This window comes from Chiloscyllium plagiosum, unplaced genomic scaffold (assembly GCF_037043375.1).
Source record: "Chiloscyllium plagiosum isolate Xiang-an unplaced genomic scaffold, Cpla_swu_hap1 HiC_scaffold_1, whole genome shotgun sequence".
In the NCBI taxonomy this organism is placed as follows: domain Eukaryota; kingdom Metazoa; phylum Chordata; class Chondrichthyes; order Orectolobiformes; family Hemiscylliidae; genus Chiloscyllium; species Chiloscyllium plagiosum.
Window position 1 is genome coordinate 966,331 of NW_028270139.1, and position 21,375 is coordinate 987,705.

The 21,375-nt window shown below is 42.1% G+C and overlaps 1 protein-coding gene across 1 annotated transcript in view; it reads right to left on the reverse strand.

Moving 5' to 3' along the window:
* Nucleotides 1-599: 599 nt before the first annotated feature.
* The window catches only part of LOC148152051 (putative G protein-coupled receptor 139), a 34,304-nt gene continuing 13,528 nt past the window's right edge, over nt 600-21,375 (reverse strand). The window contains exon 2 of the mRNA XM_087992529.1: nt 600-1,507. Coding sequence (XP_087848655.1) covers nt 600-1,507 — 908 coding nt within the window. The remainder of the gene's footprint in view (nt 1,508-21,375) is intronic.

Here is a 21,375-nt window from a genome sequence, read left to right on the forward strand (position 1 = left end):
TTGCACAGTTATTTCATTCTCCAAACAATGTCTTTCGAGACACAGAGCAGTTTTGTCTGATCCATATTTCCTGAGGTATGAAAAGAAGGAGACGAAAGTGGGAGGAGTATAGTGAGGGAAAGACAGTATGAGTCTGGGAGGGAGATAAGAAGCAAAGGGTAAGGGAAAGTGATTAATTCTGCTGAAGCTAGGTCTGTGTGCGAAACCCAATGTTGAAAACAAGGACAGAGTGAACTTAACCCAACTGCTGAGCTTAGCACTGGTCTTTTCCACTTCCCTGAGGACCAGAACTTGGGGCTGGGTCCGTCTCTCTCCAGCTCAGCTTCCCCAACACAAACACCAACAACATTCTGCTGCTTGGTACTTTTTAATGGACACTTTTTTTGGTATTATTTACAAATTGAAGTTATAAATAGAGTCAGTGGAATTGTATATTTTCGTAATGGCCCTGGGTTGAGAGAAACATTGAAATGTGTTCCTGTAACTTCCTGTCGGATAAGGTTGGACAAACCAGCGCTAACCTCAGTCTGTTACCACAATGACAGGCTGCTTCACTGTTGCAACACTGAACTGAAATGAGAAAATCATGGATGGATTGATTACTGAATGAATTTGATTGATTGATGGATTTGAGTAAAGGGATATTTCAGCACATTCCTCAGTTGCTGTCTGAACTTAGTCTGGGTCACGGCATAAATCGCAGTATTTGTGCAGCAACTGAGGAGCTGCAGCATGAAGCCCAGTTCCTCTATAAACCAATCTAGATATATCGCTCTATATCCAATATTGTACATCCGGTACCATATAGAAAAAACCATTAACGTTGACCATAACAGGATGAAATTGGCCGAGATCACAAACAGTAAAATGATGGTTTTTTTTCGATTTTGCATTTCAGTGTCACACTGAAGGTCCGCATCAGTGTGAGCCCGGAGTCTCCTGCGGGCTCTGCTGGTTACTAAAATGTGTCTGACAGTAAAAACATTGAACAATGGTATCAGGAGAAATGGGATAGCCGGGGTTAGTATGTAGTGCAGGAACTCGATTATGAACCAGACACAAGAGACATAAATGTCCTTTGTTCCCTCACAAAACCAGGGCATATTCCCCAGCCGATACCGAGGTGTGAGCATAAAATACCAGAAAATGTTCTTTAAACAGCTCAACACAGTCACTGCTCCCAGAACCACAGCCGCCGTTTTCTCACTGCAATATTTACTTTTCAACTTCTGGAAACAAATGGCCACAAACCGATCAAAGGTGAAAGTGACAGTGAACCAAACAGAACAGTCAGTGGCGGCATAAAGCAGGACAGCGTGGGTATTACACACGGGAATTGAATACAGGAAATAAAAAGGTTCATAATAAAGAATCGGTATGTGTCTCAGTATCAGGTCGAGGATAATAACCAGTAGATCTGCCGCTGCCATTGCCCCCAGGTAACGTCTGACACACGGAGACAATCCACAGTCTTTATAAAGCAGGACGTAGATCGTCACGACATTAACTGAGGAAGGTAAAAAAATACAAGTTACACATCCTGGAGGTAAGGTTACCAGTTTGATTGATGACCCAGTGAGATTTTCAAATGTGATATTGTATTCAGATATTTACTAAAATAATTGGAGCTGAAATAACAAATGTGAATTTTTAAATTACTGAGAAAAATGTGATGTAAAACACAGGAAACACTCCCTCCCCAAACAGACAGATACACATCCATAAGAATAGATGGCTTCCAGAACATTCCCACACACCTGAGAGCAGACACAGGTCACTTCTTTACAGTTCCTAATACGGAGGGTGAAAACATAAACCTCTGAAATGAGTCTCTCCCTGCTCCTTGAAGACAAACAGTTTGGAAATTCCTGTCTGTTAGTCTAAATTGTGGTCGATCCTCTGCTATGAGGAAATATAAATGCAGGGAAAATGTATTCACCCCTTTAACTGCCTGAGGGATTTCGAAACAGTGTCTCCATTCTCCCTGGAACGGGATCTCTTCCCTCGGGATCTCATCTTTTGTTCAACTAAATAAATTAACTGACGTCCGACTGTTCAAATATAACGTCAATTATAGAATGTTCTGGAGGATATTGATTATGGAGTATTCCGGCGAATGTCAGATGAAGAATGTGATAGAGGCACAAAGGCCCTTCTGTCCATCAAGTGTGTCCAAGTCCAAAGCAACCACCTAACCATGTTCCAAAAAGCACACAGTATCAGGAAAACGTCACACGAGGAGGAACAGAGATGGTTTGTTACAGTCACAGGGACGCACCAATAAGGTGCATCAGTTGACCATTCAGCCCCTCCAGTCTTCTTGACTATTAAAGATGATTATGGCTGATGTGACTGTATCCTGAGCTCCATAGTCCCACACACTCACTGATAATCATTGACTCCGTTATTATTCATGGATATATCCATTTCTTTGGACCTCAAAAATGTTCATTAATTCTGCTCTCTGGGCGAGACAGTTCCAAAGACTCACAACACCATGAGAAAATAAAATAAATCTCCTCATCTCTGTCATGGTCCATTATCGAATGGTCTGGATAAATTCAGTTGTGGAATGTCACTTCTAGTATTTACTAGGTGATGTTGTTTATAGAATGTTCCAAATAATGTTCCAACTATTCCCGTTCAGAAAAAAAACCGTCAGTCCCCCAAGTGTATAACAAGTAAGGAGAAGGAGCAGTGGTGCCTTTTTTTTTCAAAACACACACGATTAAAGTCCATCATGAGGCCATTTAGTCCTTCTAACTGATGGCGTCCAGAGTTCCACATAACAAAAATATTAAACTCCCTGGATTCCAGTCACGAACCAGATGACACACGGACACATTCTACATTGGTTTTCTTAAAGCATGTTTCTGGGAGCCATTTCCCTTCAGGACGGACTCTTCGAACAATCTATCACATCAGCTTGATAGTTTTAAGTAAACATAAGCATACTTTACACAGATAAATTAAAATATGTAGTTATTTAATGTTTATCAATATCCAGTCACAGTTAGTTATTCTGGTGATTTCGCTCATCACACCTTATTATACTCAGCCAAAGACAGCATCTAAACACTTGCCTCATCATAAAATATAATTTTCATCAGAGAATATGTTTTGTCTTCAACAGTGGACTTGAATATTATGTGACAGGTAGCTTCTTCATTATTATCAAAGGTTCTTTTGTGGATTGACATTGAGTATTTCTGTCTGTAGTAGTTTTATCGTTTCTCACCAAGTTGGCCGGATGGCTGGTTTGTGATGTCGAAGGAGGTCAATAGCGCAGGTTCAATTCTCCACACTGACAGAAGTATGATGGAGGGCTCTCTTTCTCAACCTCACCCGTCATCTGAGATGTGGTTGCCTCCAGGTTAAACCACCACGAGTGATCTCTCTCTAATGAGAGAGCAGCACCATGGTCTTTTGAGACTATCGTGACTTTTATCGATCACTGTTAGCATTTTTAATTTTCTCTACAGTATCATTTTGTTTTCCATTGTATTCTTGGCCATCTGCAGTTTCATTATGTATCACTATCAACATTTTTCCCCACACTGCACATTCCTGCTCTCTTCTCAAAAATCCATGACTCTGTTGATATTCATGAAATAATCTGTCTGTGCCTCAAAAATATTCCATGTCTCTGCCTCCTATGCTGTTTTGGGAAGAGCATTCCAAAGATTTACAACATTCTGAGGAAAGAAAATAAATCTCCCCATCTCTATACCAAATTGAAGATGATTTTTAACAGAAGAAAAAGACATAAGGTATGCCAACTAGCTGTACTTTCAGTCAACTTTGTAGGAAAGATGTGTTCCTGAGCTTTACCAAGTCTTAGTGAGGACACATCCAGGAGTCTGTGTGTGTGTTTTTTTTTTGTCTCCTTACCTGAGAAATGAGATTATGACATTGGAAGCATATCAGTTATGTTTCACCTCACAAATAACTGGGATGAAGAACTTATATTATGAAGGGTAAACAGGTTAACTTTGGAATGAGAGGTGATTTTATTGAATTGTAAAGAATCTTGAGGAGAGTGAATCAGGTGGATACCCAATGAGTATCTGTATTCTCTAAACATCTTCTCATTCGGCTTTGCACCTTTACTGAGGAAGCTTATTTTGTGAATAAACCTTTTACTTGTGGCTACCTAAAGAAATCTGCCTGTCTTGTTCCTATATCCATTACATATTTATAGTGTCTTCCATTGTCAGTAATAATGTACAATATTGGTTTAAATTATGCTTCCTGTAATCAATTCACTACTCGAATCCTCCTAGTGTCCCGTCTATACATTTCTAACTTGCCTTCTTGCAAGGCTCACACACTCATCTTGAACTATTTCTTTACATACATGGAAAAGCTATTGCTATTCATTTACATATTTCTAGCCAATTTATTTTCAAATGATTTTTCTTCTTTTTTTCACTTAATAGAGTCAGAGAATCATAGTGTCATACATCACAAAAACAGGCCCTTCGGTCCAAATCGTCCATATCGACCAGGACTTCCAACTAAGCTAATTCCATTTGCCTGCATTTAGCCCTTATCCTTCTAAAACTTTCCTATTCATGCATTTGTTCAAATTATTTTTAAGTGCTGTAACTGTACCTGCACCGACCACTTCTTCTGCCAGTTTATTCCATACACACACCAACCTCTATGTGCGAAATTTTCCCGTAGGTCCTTTTTAAATCTTTGCCATCTCACCTTAAAATTGTGCCCTTTCATATTGTACTCTCTTGCCTTTGCTATTAATAATTTTTGCCCCTCATGATTTATAAACTATTTTAATTCTATTAACCTCAACCTCCAAGCACACAGATTTAAAACCATCAGGAGAACAACATTGAGTCCAAAACTTTATACCGTTATTTTCTTTTCTCTATATTGATGTACTAAGGGAGTGGTACACGCCTACTCGTATCAATAAGAAAACAACCACATGAATTCCTTAGCTTGAAAGAGGTGATGATATCCAAGGCTAAAAAGTACCTCTCGCCAGATCCAGACTAGAAAGGGAATTCTTATATCACATGGTCAGTGGGAAGATGACTTTAGCAGAGGGAGACAAAGGTTGCTTCTAAGTTTTGAAATTTGTATAGAAGTGGGAATTCATTTCAAAAGGGGCAGAAGCATTTTTGATATGATTTACTGCAAGAAGTAAATGTTCCAGAAAAGTGGCATCACAAACTCAGCTTGATGCAAGAGTTGGGAAAGTAGATTTGATTAGGGAGCTTAAGTTGAAGGAACCCATACTCTGACAGAGTTTATTCTGTAATTTGAGAGAGAGGTGCTGGAATTAAATGGAACTGAATGATAATTGAGTAAAGGTGACCACAGAAACATCAGGGAGGAGCTGGCAGGAGTTAATTGGAATGGGAGACTAGCAGGCTAGACGGTGGAGCTGCAATTGCAGGACACTCTGGAGGTAATTCAGGAAGCACAACTGAAATTCATGTCTGTCATCTGCTTCTGTTTCCTAAAATAAGCATCCCAAATCTGATAGAAACTAGTAGCAGAATTGTATTTAACCACAATCTGTAACTTTTTACGCATGATAAATCCCTCAATATACCATTACCGTCAAGCCAACCTATGGTTCAGTCACGGGTGTGGGTGAACCATGTGTACCTAAACCTGATGACAACCCATAAAAACTACTATACTCAAGTGGTGCATTCTGAACAGCTGGAATAACATCTGAGAAAAAGAGTGAAATGATCCAAAGGCCAACAGATCAGATGTAAGCCCGACAATGCCGGCAGATCTAATCATAAATGATGATGGATTTTTAAACAACTCATTTGAGGAGAGGACTTCACAAATATCCTCCTCCTAAATAATGTAAAGCCCCGCACATCAGTGCAAATGATAAGGATATTGTATCTGCTCCATCCTCAGCTGAAAGTGTTCAGTTAATTATCCACCTCACCTTCGTCATGATGCCCACAGAATCATAGATGCCAGTCATCAACCAATTTGATTCGTTGCCCGTGATATGAAGAAACAGCTGAACACAGTAGATACGACAAAGGCAATGGACTCTGACACTATTCCTGCAACACCATTGAGGACTCGTGCTGCACAACAAGCCATATCCCTGGGGAAGCTGATTCATTCCTGCTCCAACTCTGACATATCAGAGTTGTAAATGTGGAAAATTACTCAACTATGTCCCATCACTAAGAAGAGAATTGGAAATGACACCACCACTGGATACCACCTTCCCTCCATACTGGGTAACATCCTGGTAAATCCCCTCTGCATCCTTTCCAATACTTCCACATCTGTCCTATAATGTGGTGGCCAGACCTGCAGGCAACAATCTAAGTGCAGCCACACCAGAGCTTTGTACAGTAGCAACGTGACTGCATGGCTCTGAAATTCAATTCCTCTACCAATAAAACTAACACATGATACGCCTTCTTAACAATCCTATCAACCAGAGTGGCATTTTTCAGGGATCTATGCATATGGACATCGAAATCTCTCTGCTCATTTACACTACCAAGAATTTCACCTTCAGCTCAGTACTCTGTATTCTTGTTACTCCTTCCAAAGTGAATCACACTTTTCCACATTGAACTCCATAAATAGGAGGGTGGGCTCGGGCAAGGTAGCTGGGAAGACTTTAGGTAGATAGAGTTGGGGAGTAATAGTGATTGGTCAGAGAGAAGGGTGGAGCAGGTAGTTGGAAAGGAAGATGGATAGGTAGAACAGAACAAGAGGGCGGTGCCGAGTTGGAAGGTTGGATCTGGGATAAGGTGGGGGGAGGGGAAATGAGAAAACTGGTGAAATCGACGTTGATGCCATGGGGTTGGATGGTCCCAAGGCGGGAGATGAGGCGTACTTCCTTCAGGCATCCGTTGTCTTGAGTTTGGTGGTGGAGGAGGTTCAGGACTTGCATGCCACAGAGTGATTGCATTGTTTGGTGCGGGTGTTCCAGAGATGTTTCCTGAAACATTCTGCAAGTTAGTGTCGTATCTCATCAACGTAGAGGAGACCACATTGACTGCAATGGACACAGTATGCGACAAGTGTGGAAGTGAAGGAAAATATCTGCCAGATGTAGATGGATCCTTTGGGACGTTGGACAGAGGTGAAGGGGGAGCTGTGGGCACAGGTTTTACACCTCTTGCTGCGGAAAGGAATGATGCTGGGAGTGGAGAGTGGGTTGGTGGGTGACGTGGACCTAGCCAGGAGGTGGCAGAGGGAATGGTCTCTGCAGAATGCTGATACAGTTGTGGATGGAAATATATCTCTGGTGGTGGAGCCTGACCATAGTTGGTAGGAATAGCGGTGGATAATGCCTTGTATCTGGAGGTTGGTGGGGTGGAAGGTGAGGAACGTTTGGAGGGGATATGGTGGTTCTGTCTTTGTTGCGGTTGGAGGGGTGGGGTTCAAGGGTGAGGTGCAGGAAGTGGAGGAGATGTGCTGGAGGGCAATGTTGATCAATTGGGCGGAGAATTTGTAGTTCTTGAAATAGGAGGCCATTTGGGATGTTGTTGAGTGGAATTGCTCCTCCTGGGAACAGATGTGGTGGAGGCTGAGGATTTAGGTATAAGGCATATGTTTTTACAGGAGGGAAGGTGGGAGCAGATGTAGTCCAGGTAGCTGTGGGAGTCAGTGGGTTTGAAGTCACAGTTTGTGTTAAATTGGTCGCTGGAAATTGAGGTGGAAACACCCAGGAAGTGGAGGAAGGTATCTGAGATGGCGCAGGGGAACTTGAGCTCAAGGTGGAAAGTTGATTGCGAAGGTGATGAACTATTCAACCTCCTCATGGGAACACGAGGTTGCGTCGATGCAGTCATCAATGTGGTGGACGAAAAGGTAGGGACTAATGACAGTGTAACTACGGAAGATGGATTTTTCCATGTATTCGATAAAGAGGCAGGCAAGCAGGTGCCCATGCCTACACCTTTGGTCCGAATGAAGTGGGAGGAAAAGTTGTTGAGGATGAGGACCAACTCTGCCAATCGAGCGAGTATGTTGGTGGATGGGTACTAGTTGGGTCCGTGGGAGAGGAATAAAGAGAGCTTGGAGTACTTTCTGATGGTGGATGGACATGCACATGGACTGGATATCCATAGTGAAGATAAGGTGTTGGCGGTCGGGGAACGAAAGGCATGGACGAAGCGGAGGGCGTTGTCCTGAATGTATGTTGGGAGTTCCTGGTCTAAGGGGAGAAGGACGGTGTCAAGTTGTGGGGAGATAAGTCCAGTGGGGCAGGAGCAGGCAGAGACAATTGGTCAACTGGGACTGTCGACTCATGAATTTTGGGATGAGGTAGAACTGGGTGGTTCGGAGTTCTGGGAATATGAGTTTGGAGGCTGTTGGTGGGAGAGCCCCTGAGGTGATGAGATTGTGCATGATCTGGGAAGTGATGGTTTGGTGATGGGAGGTGAGGTCATGGTCGAGGGGGCTGTAGGAGGAGGGGCCCATGAGTTGACACTTGGCTTCAGCAGTGTAGAGGTAAGTGCACCAAACTACCACAGTGCTCCACTTGTCCACTGGTTTACTACCAGTCCACCCAAACTCAGCTCGCACAACAAGCTTGTCATCCGAGAGATCAGATTCATCATCCTTCGCTGAACTCCCTTAATGTCAGGTATATTATTTATTCGATAAGGAGACCAAAACTACACACAATACTGCACGATGTTCAAAATGTGCAACTGCATTAAGACAACCTTACTCCTATACGCAAATCCACTTCAAATGAAGGTCAACACACCATTTATTTTGAATTGAAAACAACCAATGCTGGAGATCACAATAGGTTAGGAGAGAGAGCAAGCTAATGTTTTGAGTCGATATGACACCATTTATCTTCATCACTGCTTCCAGCTCCTGCAATGTTGGACTGTTGTACGAGAGATCCAAATCCTCTTCAACATTCTCCATTTTCCACTCTCTACATTCAGTCTGTAAGGAAGCTGCATTTGTTTTTTCTTACCTTTCCCATTGGCATAATTTTAGAAGCTACTACAGTTCAATCTTATCATCCTTGTTAACATACATTTCAGAAACCGATCAATTCCTGTCTGGGTTGCTCACTGATTGACCATCCCCAATTATACTGTCACAGAAGTATAGAATCTATACTGTCAGAAACACATCACATCTACATCAGTGCCATGTTCCCACACAAGGCCCATAGCTGGGGAAGGTATGACATTTTAGCTGCTCATCCAAGTACATTTGAATGGTTATGGTCTTACGTGCAATAATTGCCCTCTCTGGAAGTGCATTCCAGACTCTTAAAAACATTCTGGATAAAAAGCTATCCTCAACTCCTCTAGAATCCTCAAACCATTAATTCTCAATCTGCTCTCTGGTTCTCAGCCCTTTGATTAAAATTAATAGCTTATTTCTGTCTATGTCTCTCGTAATTTTATGCATCTGAATTGCATTTCTCTCTGCTTTCTTTATTCTGAAGCAAACAACCTGAGCTTATCCAGGCTCTCTTCATAGCTGAAATGCTTCATCCCAGGGAAACATCCTGTTGAATCGCTTCTCCACCCTCTCCAGTGCAATCGTACCGTCCTGTAATGTAGGTCTCAGAACTGCAGTATTCCTTCTTGGCCTAAAGAAAGTCCGCTTAGCTCTTAAAATCTATGCCTCGTTTAATAAAGACTGTGCCTACTGTCTCTTATACCTTCTTTACTAATTTATAAACGTATCCAGTCACATTCGAGGATGTGTGGACCACTCTGATTCCAGCATCGGTAGTCCTCACGTTCACCCTCTGAGGTTCCCATTGTGCTGCCATTCACATCAAGTACTCCCTTGTCTGGTTCCTTCTTCCAAATTGTGTCACGTCATAGAAACACAGTGGTCAACAATACACTCAATGTGTCTATTGTTGCTTCCTCCGGAATGTTGATATGAAGTATGCCTGGTCTGTCAAAATTATAATGCTCAATCCAGCTATATTTCAAACAGCATCACGTTACTGACATGAAAGATTTTAGTCTTTATTTACACAAGTCGCATGGTCACTTAGTATTTCTGGGAGATTTTCTGGATCTTCCTCCATGGAAACAGACATAAAGTAACTATTTAGTTTTCCTCTAATTTGTCTGTTATCTACAGTAAGTTATCCTGTTTGCACTTTCACTGTTCCATATTTGGCCTTGCTTTTATTTTTCTTTCAAATATCAACTCAAGCTTTTCAGAGCTTTTTGTGTTTCTTGTTAGTTGCATTCTTGTTCTCTTTTTGATTTTCTTATCCATTTTTTGGTCATCCTTTGCTGTGCTCTACATATGTCTGAATCTATGGCTTACCACAACATCTGACACTTTTCTAAGCCACTTCCTTTCATCTCATCGAATTTTGAAATTCTTTTATGAACCATCTTTGAGTCACATGTCCGTTTTGCTGTTTATATCTTGGAGGGAGGCATGTATATTGTATACCTTGCAGTGGTTCTATAAATAAGAGACATTGTGTATCTTCCATTAAATCTTTTTCATGTACTTTTCCAATCCAGTAAAGTCAGCTTGGTCCTCAAACTTTCATAGCTTGCATGACTCAGATATATCATCATTTGTTTTTAAATAAAACCTTTTCAGTTCCAAACGTCATGTAAAATTCAATATATTATGATCACTACTCCCAAACCTCCTTCACATAACACTAGTTCCAAAATTCTTGCTTGGTTTTCAATATTGTTCAAATAAAAAACTGAAAAGCTGTGGATGCTGTAAATCATAAATGAAAGTAGAAATTGTTCGGAGTCTCAGCAAGCCTGCCAGGATCTCTGTGGAGAGATCAGAATTACCGTTTCACCTTGAGGGATCCTTCCTCAGAATTCTGTTCTGAGCTCTGAGGATGCGTCCCTAGACCCTAAAAGCTAAATCGGATTCCTCTCCACAGACGATACCAGATCTGCCAACGTTTTCCATGTATTTCTGTTTTGGTCACTGTTAAAACAAACCATCTCGGCCACGCTTGTGAAATGCATTTTTCCCAGCATTAACATTCACTTGGGTTAACAAAGTTTAGATGAAACTTGAATTCTACCATTATTACTGCAGGGCCCACAAACGTGTATATCTTATTTCCTGCTTTATGACATGCCCAACATTTCTATTTCAGCCTTGACTTTGATGTGCATCTTCCGTCAAGGTTTGCTTCACTTCGCTGTTTGTAATCTCCACTTTACCAGATTCAGTGAAATCTGAGTGACGGGGATATGGGGAGATTTATGGTAGGTTCAGGCGAGATAATTTGGCGAGGCCTATCTCAATGTGAGATCACCTCGCCATATATCTTACCTGTTCTCCTCAAATGTCATTGTGACATTTTCACAGGATTTCCCATTATGCTGGTGGACTGGAGAAGGACATTGACCTTTCAATAATGATGTGTATTACCCAGATAGCTGAGACTGCTCTAATCTGGGCAGCAAGCTTATAGCAGGCTGGTAAAGTGTTGCTGCCACTGTGCAAGATCTTAATGAGATCACATCTGGAGTAGCATGTAGAGACTTAGTCTCCTCACTGAGGAATGGGTATGGTTGCATTAGAAGCAATTCAGAGATGGTTCCCTCAATTGTGATAAAGATGTTAACATATGAGGAAAAGATGATCCTATTGATCAAATACCCATTAAAAGGATGAAAGATGGTATTATTGCTACATGAACGACTGGATGCAGTCAGCAATAGAAAACAATTACACAATAAATGAAGGAATCCATTTCAGTTCTTGACCCTGTTACGCAGGAAGTGCTGAAGGATATTCAGGCCTCCGACCCTGTTACTCCAGAACAGGACGACGCTACTCAGCCGCTGGAAATTTATATACAATTAAAATCAGTGCCTTGCCGGACTCAGAGTAGGCCATGTTGCACTAGTATCCTGTTACATTGCAACGGGATCAGTCCATTCAGCCTCCTCAAGACTGAAACACTGGAATTAGAAGAGGACAAGAGATTGATGCATTGAAATAAGAAAACCCACCACGCATGTTGTGTGGGAATGGAGAAGGATACAAAACTATTTGAGACTTCTTATGGGAAAGAAACAGATAGCTCAGCCAAGCGTCTGTTGAATGGAAAAATGAGAAGACCAATCACTCCCTTAATCCCATGTCAAGGATGCAGGATGCATTCACTGTTTCGAACTTCTTATACAGGAATATTCGGAGGCCCTTCAGCACGTCAAACTGTTAAAAAGCAACCTTGAACCTATTACTCAGGAACATAAGGAAGACATTTCAGCCATTAATGCCATAATGTAGCAACACCAGGAGTACATTGAGCCCAGGATCGAGATGCTGACTGGCCCTCTCATCCTCCTCTTTTGTCAGGCTCGAGGGGCTGAATGACCTTCTACTGTTCTTGTGCAAGAAAGTTGAAAGTTTGAATTGCCTCCTCCTGTTCCTCTGAAACAGACAGAATGGGCTGAGTGGGCTCCTCCTGTTACTGTATAACAGTCTCGAGAGACTGAATGTAAACCAGCAACAGAATGAGTCTGTTCAGCCTCTCATGCCTCTTACACAGTGATTAGAGCAGATCTTTTAAAACCTTGGGCCCATTACACGGGAATTGAAAGGGAAGGTAGAGGTTATGGAAAGGAAGGAACTTAGAATAACCTGCTTCACGGAGGAATAAAACATCGTGAGCAAACTATTGGGATTTAAGGCAATTTGTTAGAATCCATTATCAAGGAAGTAATCAGAGGAGATTTCCAAAGTTAAACCAAACAGTTTGGCCCTCAGGTACCAACAATGTGCAATGCTTTGTTTTACTTGGATGACGGGAAAGAAAGTACTAAAGGCAAATTTTCACGTGACACTAACATAGGTAGAATAGTCGATTGTTCGGAAGACATGAGAAATTTAAATAATTGATTTCAATTGTTTAAGTGAATATGGTCATATTTGGCAGTAAAATTTAACATGGATAAGTATGAGGTTATCTCTTTTTGTCAGCGTAATAGAAAGACAACTTATTATTTAAATGGAGAGAAACTTAAAAGTACTTAGGTGCAGAAGGATTTGGGTGTCCTCTGTCATATGTCAGAGAAGTTACATGCAGGTATAGCAGGTAATGAGTCGGAAAGTGTGGCGCTAGAAAAAGCACAGCAGATCAGGCAGCATCCGAGAGGCAGGGCATAAGCCCTTCATCAGGAATGTGGAGGAGGAAGGGGGCTGCGTGATTAATATGGGGGTGGGCATGGGGCAGAGGGAAGGTAAGTGAGATGGTGATAAGTGGATGCAAGTGAGATGTGATTGTGTTGGGTCAGCGGGAAGTGTGGAGAAGATAGATGGAAAGGAATATGGACAGGTAGGTCAGGTCAAGAGGGTGGTGCTGAGTTGGAGGGTTGCATCTAGGATGAGGTGGGGCTGGGAACATTTGGAAATGGGTGAAGTCAATGTTGGTGCCTTGTGGTTACAGTTTCCTGAAGCAGAAGATAAGACATTTTTCTTCCAGTTGGCGGGTGGCTTTGATTTGGCAGTAGAGAGCCAGAACTTGCATGTCCTTAGGGGAGCCAGAAGGGGAGTTGAAGTGTTTGGCCAAAGTGGGGTGGAATTGTTCAATGTGTGCTGAGCAGAGATGTTCCCTGCACCACTCTGTCAGCTGGAGCTCAGTTTCCCTGATGTCGAGGAGACCTCATCAAAAGCGTAGGATGCAGTAAATGAGGTGGTTGAATGTGCAGGAAAATCTCTGCCAGATTTGAAATGTTCCCTTAAGGCTTTGGACAGAGGTGATGTGGGGGGTGGGGGGTGGGGGTGGGCGGGGGGGGGGGGGGGGGGAGTGGCGGTGTGGGTTCCGATTTTGCAGCTCATGCAGGGGCAGGGGAAGGTGCTGTGTGTATAGGGTGGGTTGGTGGACAGCGTGGAACTATTGAGGGAGTTGTGAAGAGGGAAAATGTGAGGAAGGCAAGTGCAATTTCAGCTTATCAATCGAAAAGAATAGTGTATAAAGGTAGGGAAGTGTTGCTGCAGCTATGCAAGGCATTAGCTATATCATTACTGGAGTACTGAGTACAAATTGAGTGCCCTGATCTGAGGAGGGATGTAGTTTACGAGATTGATTCAGAAGATGAGGAGATTGTCATATGAAGAGAGATTAAACAGCTCAGGCCTATTCTCTCTCCAGTTTAGAAGAATAAGAGATCTCGATGAGGTCTGTAAGTTGCTAAATGCAATTGACAATACAGTTCTGGAGTGGATATTTCCTCATGAATGGCAATATATAGCAAGAAATCATAGTTTTCAGATAGGTGGAGCTGATTTGAAACAGGTGTGAAGAGAATTTACTTCTCACAATTCTCTGTGAAGATGTGGAATTCACTATCACGGTTTGCCGAAAATGTTTGGACATTGATTAAATGAATGGTGATGGAGAGTGGACAGAGAAGGGGAACAGAGACCGAGAAGGCGTCAGCCACCATTGTATTAAATGGCGGAGCAGACTCGAGTGGTGGAAATGCTGCCTGATATTTCTTGTTCCAGTATTCAGCTCTTCAAATGTGCTACACAAGAATGGGGGCAGACAGTTTACCAAACAGGAAGCAGACACTCGGGATAAATCAGTCTCGATCATTTTTTACAAAATATAACCAATGGAGTCATGCAATGACCAATGCTGGGTTCGGAACTATTTGCAATTTACAATATTGACACGAGGATAAGCAGGACATTAAATTTTCAAGAGAATGTGGAGAGTATGCAAATGGCTATAGGAAGGTAAAGCTAGTGCATCAAAGTTTGGCAGATGGAATATAACGTGATATATCACTTGCCATTTCTTTTCCTGGAAGGTTGGCAACCACAACTCGGAGATGAAAATGAGCGATAGGAAAGTAGAAAGCAAAGGAAGGTATTGGAAACAAAAGTATCAAAGGGCATTTAATCTCTTAGAATGTGGGGTGGCATGTTCTGAACGTAGACTGAATGCAACAGAGAGAAAAAATATTGTAGCAGGAAGTCTTGTTGTGGAATCGTCTGGAAGCCACAAGGTGCTGAAACCTACTGTGACAGTTCTTCATAGGCATCCAAATAGTACTCATAGGTCATAGAATCCATACACTGTGAACGCAAGTCATTAGGACAATTGAGTCCACAATGTCCCTCCAAGGGTCATTCCACCCAGACCAATTCCCCCTACTCTATCCCTGCAAATCCCAGAGCTAGTCCACCTAACCTACACATCTCTAGACACTATGGGCCAATTTAGCATGGCGAATTCAACGAACCTGCACATTTTTGGATTGTGGGAGGAAACTGGAGCACCCAGAGAAAACCCACGCAGAAACGGGGAGAATGTGCAAACCTCACACAGACAATTGACCAAGGATGAAATCGAACCTGGCGCTGTGAGGCAGCAATGCTTACAATTGAGCCAGCATGCACTCTCAAAAAGCATCCAGTATGGGGCACAAACCCATGACCCTGAGATTAAGAATCTCATGCTTCAACGACTGAGGTAGACAGGCATGTGCAGATGAGATAGGAGATGATGGGAAATCAGAGATGCATACAACAAGAATGCTTAACTAATCATAATTTGAAATGACACAGAGACTGGCAAATAACAAATATGATAACCGTGACAATGCATTCCTGGTGCCTGGACAAGATGGTTTTTTAAAGCCAGAATGCTGAGCAACCAACTTTGAAACAGGCTACCTTTGATTTGGTTTTATACAATGATGAGGAGTTACTAATAATCTTGTTGTGAGAGGTGGTTCTTAGAATATAGTAGATTACAGCACATTACAGGCCCTTCGGCCATCAATGTTGTGCCAACCTGTCATACGGATCTGAAACCCATCTAACCTACACTAATCCAAGTGCATCCATATATTTATCCAATGAGCATTTAAATGCACTTAACGTTGGTCAGTCTGCTACTTTTGCAGGCATGGAATTCTACGCCCCTGCTCCTCTCTGAGTAAAGAACCTCTGATATCTGTCCTATATCTATGGCCCCTCAATTTAAAGCTGTGTCCCCTCATGCTAGCTATCACCATTCAAAGAAAAAGGCTCTCACCGCCAACCCTATCGAATCCTCCGCTGAACTTGTATGTCTCTATTAAATCACCTCTTTAGCTTCTTCTCTCTAATGATAACAGCGTCTAGTCCATCATACTTTCCTCATATGACGATTGCAACTTTCTGGTAAATCTCCTCTGCACCCTTTCCAATGCTTCCATGTCCTTCTTATAACGCAGCGACCAGTACTGTATGCAATACTACAAGTGTGGCTGCACCAGAGTTTTGTACAGCTGCAACATGACCTCATGGTTCCGAAACTCAATCCCTTAACCAATAACCACTAATACACTTTCTGCCTCCTTAACAATCATATCAACCTGGGTGGCTACTTTCTGGAATCTATGCATATGGACACCGAAATTGCTCTGCTCTTCCACATGACCAAAAAGCTTACCATTAGCCTAGTACTCTGTATTCATGTTACTCCTTCCAAAGTGAATCACCTCACACTTTTCCACATTAAACTCCATTTTCCACCTCTCAGCCCAGCTCTGCAGCTTATCTGTATCCCTCTGTAACTTGCAAAATCCTTCTGCACTGTTCACAACTCTATCAACTTTCATGTCATACACAAATTTACTAACCCCTGGTCCTCGCTTCAACTGCTCTGACTGCAAAAAATGTACATACTAGGGATAATTCAGTCTTTATCAGTCTGACAGAATTTAAAATAGTGCAGCCACACAGTGATTGGTGCTGGGTCCCAAAGGGTTTGAAATCCACATTAATAATTTGAATGAGTCGAAGCAAAATGTGTAGCAATTAAATTTTACAATGACATAAAAGAGACAGGAGATTAAATTATCAAGAGGAGGTAGAGATTAGGAAAATAGATGGAGACAGATTAAGTCAGAGGCAATAATTTGGTAGATGGCACACAATATGGATAACTGTGAATCTGTTTATTCTTCATGAAGAACAGAAAGCAGAATATCACAAAAATTGAGAGAGATTACAGGGTTTAATTGTACAGTGAGTAATGGAGGTTTCATGTTGATCCATTCAGACATCAGAAGTGTTGCTTCATCTGCCTGATTGTCTTTTCCGTGATCTTCCCAGTGGCTGCATTGTTCCCAGTGCACACCGGATATTTAGATGTGATTGGTGGACGGAGAGAGTGGTGAGGACCAGAGGGTTATGAGCTAGGTAACAAAGAGCTGTTCTTTATCCCCAATGCCATTTTTATCTTTCTACGTGGAGACCCGAAGACGACGGGAATGGCTGACTGCTTCTGAATGAAGAAGCTGTAGCTGCTGCCAGGACAGTGGGTATTCACCGACATGATGTACTGTGCATGGGCACACTGCAACATTAATGGAGTAAGAGGTCCTTCAGTTCCTCTGCATCTCAGCGCTGACATGGGAACCCCACATAGCTACGAGCACCATTCGGAATGTGCTATACTGCAAAAACCAGGATACACCTGGCAGCTCCCTGCTGAGGGAGAACATATTAGATTCACCTCATCCGCCACATATAACCTCCGTCACCGAACGATGTCGTCATACTGGGAGTTGGTAAGTCTGGCACCCACTTCTGACTGGAAAGTTTTGGACCATAGATGCTGAATGACACAGTGACCCTAACAGCCACTGGTAACACTGTCCTCCCCCACTGTGAAGCTACAGGTCCTGTTGAAGGAGGTGACACTGCTCTATGACCAGCTCCTTGTTCAATCAGTGACCCCTCACTCTCTGCTCCTGTGTTAAGTGTAACTTGGAAGCTGTTCTTGGAAAACCCTGATATCTGAACTGGTGAAAGTGAACATTCCAGTAGACATAGCACCGATAAATTATGTAATGTCTCTTCATGTTTGTGACTTAATTCCTTCCCTTCATTTGAAAATTAGCAGGTTCACATTAATTGGGTTCTTGGAAAACCTGGTGCAGTTATTGTACATTTCTCCATCCTATCCCCCACCCACCCAACCCTCACATTCACTCTCTTTGTGGTTTCAGAGCTTCGCCTCTCTGTCACCTCTACATGTTGTTCATGTTACAGATCTAGATGCTGTAACTACAGTCCCAATGCTCCATCCAGAGTTGGGTCACCAAACCATCAGGTCTCCCTGAATGTCTGAGGCAGCTCACAGCACCACCTCCAGCAAACCATCCTCAGCACTTCCACTAACTTGAAGTGTTAACTTTGACCTCCAATAACAGGACTATATAGGACTAGGTTAGAACTCACTCAAGTCAAATACTTTTGAGTAATTCTTGAAGGCTTCCTCATGTCACTATGTCACTGACCGTATGATCAGCTGAGAGGGACAAATACAGGCATTGAGTGGACAAATCAGAACAAATTCGAAAACGTGCGTCAAAGCTATTGAACCCTCCTGTCCAATGTGGTACACCATGTGGGATAAACCAGAAATTGAACAACAGCAGTTTGTTGTTTCTGAGCTTCACAATGCCAGCACTCAATACACTGAGGAGCCAAAAACCAAGACGTGGTGAAGATGAAGAGGCGAATACATATTAAAGATAAAAAGAAACAATTAATTAGCTGAGAACAATGTTGTGGAAATATGGGGAAAAAGATAGTGAAGTGGACTAACTAGAGAACTGAGACCTTGGAAGATGCAAAACACAAGAATGAGAACATTAAATGAAGGTATTGCCAGATCTGCTGAAATGGTTCCTCATATCAAATTCTGAATCTTCGTCACAGAACCAGTCCAGACACCATTAACTGGGACAAGATGACAGCCCCGGCTGGAGAGCAGTGGAGATTATGCTAGCGAGTTGCTCAGTTAACTAAAGTATTTGCTCAGCATGGGGAGAAGTGCAAGCCTTTGACAGTATATTGCTGCTTTACTTGCCCATGTTACGAGTGACAGTAAATGGGGCTCTCACAAATCTATTTCTCTATAACTCCATTGCACCATTTCAAGGCAAGTGTGTGTGTGTGTGTATGTGTGTGTGTAGGATGGGGTGAGGGAGTGGTTATTTGTGAAAGTCATTGGTTGAGTGAGAACACATCTGGAGTATATCAGTTTAAATAAGAACAACTGTGGTAATCCACAGAGAGAGAGATTGAGGGACATTTCATGTATAGATGTGTGGACCGGCCTGAGTATATTTAAATAAATGCATTGCTAGAGCCAATAACAATATAGATTAGTGAACAAAGGATACATGAGAGATTGGCGTAAAGTCAGATACGGGGTGTGGAGTATGGATTGGAATTTACTTCACAGGTTTGAAGCTGGGAGTGTCAGCAGCAGATTATTGACATCATTCGGTCTGTATTTTATAGCTCAAGGTTCACATAGCAGAAGGGATGAGCCAGTGAAGTATATTCTGGAGGTGTTGGTAGTTGAAGTTAGTAATGATCAGGATATGGTGTCAGAAATCAACCCATGGCCAAAGAGATCACCACTGTTGTGATGCATCTGTTTCAGCCTTACATATAGTGACCATGGGGTCAGAAAAAGGAAATGGAGTTTGAACTCAGCACAGATGACAGTACCTTCAAGCTTTCAATACTTAATTATCTAGGGCAGTGATACAATGTCAGAAACCACATGACACCAGGTTATAGTCCAATGGGTTTACTTGAAATCGCATGCTTTCTGAGAACTGCTCCTTCGTCAGGTGAAGTCAGGTGATGCAGTTCGTCGTGGTTTGTAAAGTGAATATCTGATGTAGAATCTCAGCAGGAACAACCACAACAACAAGGCGTATAGAGTGTGGGTTAATGAAAATAATTGCAATGCAGTCATATACGGTTTATCGAAATAATAACTGGACAGTGAGACTTTCCAGGGACACAAACGATAGCCAAATAGGATAATAAAAATATTGAATAATTTAAAGTGCATTTAGGATCCATTCTGATGACGACATTGTATCATAAAACGTAGAAAGGTATCAAACATTCCAGGAAAGTCACCTGTCCATTGTTATAAATTTCCACTATAATGTTCTCAGATTCTGATCTTTCTTGCTCCGCTCTCCGGAACTGCTGATCTCTGTTAGTGCTGCAGATGATGCTCCCACTCATACTATGAAATAACATATTGAACGATGCCCATTTACAATTACAAGATGAAAACCATCCACGGAAAATTTGCATCCATGGAGACTGTCATTAAGCACAGTCACCAAATAACCAGGTTCAGTTAACGCCTTGCTTACATTACTTTACAAATGACAACAAACGGGCACATTTATTCGGCATGGATGGAATACATGAGGCTTGCTGACTGATGGACCATAAATCTTTCCATCTTGTAAAATCTTTCTTTCTTGTATATGGGAGTAGTGCCAGAACACTGAAGGATAGTACATATTCCACCCGTTTATAAAAGGAGACTGTGATAAAATAATGACCAACTGCAAAAAAAAACTACTGTTCGGGAACTTCCCAAAGATCATACACCAGGTTAACATTATTTATTGCTTATTGACATTATGTAAGGCTACTCCTATTTTTAAGTGCCATGTTATCAAATCCTTTCATAACCATGAGTCATCATTCAGAGCAGAGAGGAGGGGGAAGCAATTCTGTCCCGATGTGCCTATTACAGAGGGATAGGAGGAAACCATTCAGCCACACTAGTCTTTTACCACTTGTAAAGGTGCAAAGCTGGAATGTTGGCACATTTTGCAAAGGAAATCATTTAGAACATAGAGAAGAGTCCCTGTAGTTGCATGAGGTCTTGTGTTGTTTGTGTTTCTGTAACTGAGAAGGGAGGGACCTCCATCAGATACAGTTTAATGGCTGTTAACAATGCAAGGGTTGCTGCATCATTTAATGCCTCAAACAAGTTACACAGTAACAGGAAGATGTAACTCGCTGCTGCTGTCATGATACACTAGGATTGAAGGCGAATTGGCTTGTTACAAACAAAAATGTAGGAATGAGTTGCATGAGCGAACCATTCAGTCCGGCTCCACCATTCAATAAGATCATTTCTGAGATGGTGACTCCCTCATTCAATTGACGGAAATTCCCTTCTCTGCAGCCTCTGTTGGCTATGTTGCAGATTCAGATGCTCTGGCTACAGTCACCATGAGTCATGCAGAGTTGTTCATCAAAGTCTCTCGTCTCATGAATGTCCACAGCAACTTAAAACACAAGCATTTCCACTAACTTTCCAACGTCGGAATTAAATCAAATGCTACTCAGACCAGTAAGAAGCCTGGTCTGAATCAATAAAAGCTGAAGGGTTTCCTCATATTACTGAAAAAAAAGAAAAACAGAGAGTTCAGTGGACAGGCAGAGAACAAGTTTCAAAGAGGTGTCTCACAGTTGCTGAAATTTCCTGTCCTCCATGGACCACTGCACAGTATACCCGGAGATGGAAGAGTGCACGAACGATGTTTATTTTTTACTGTTTCTGAGCTTCTT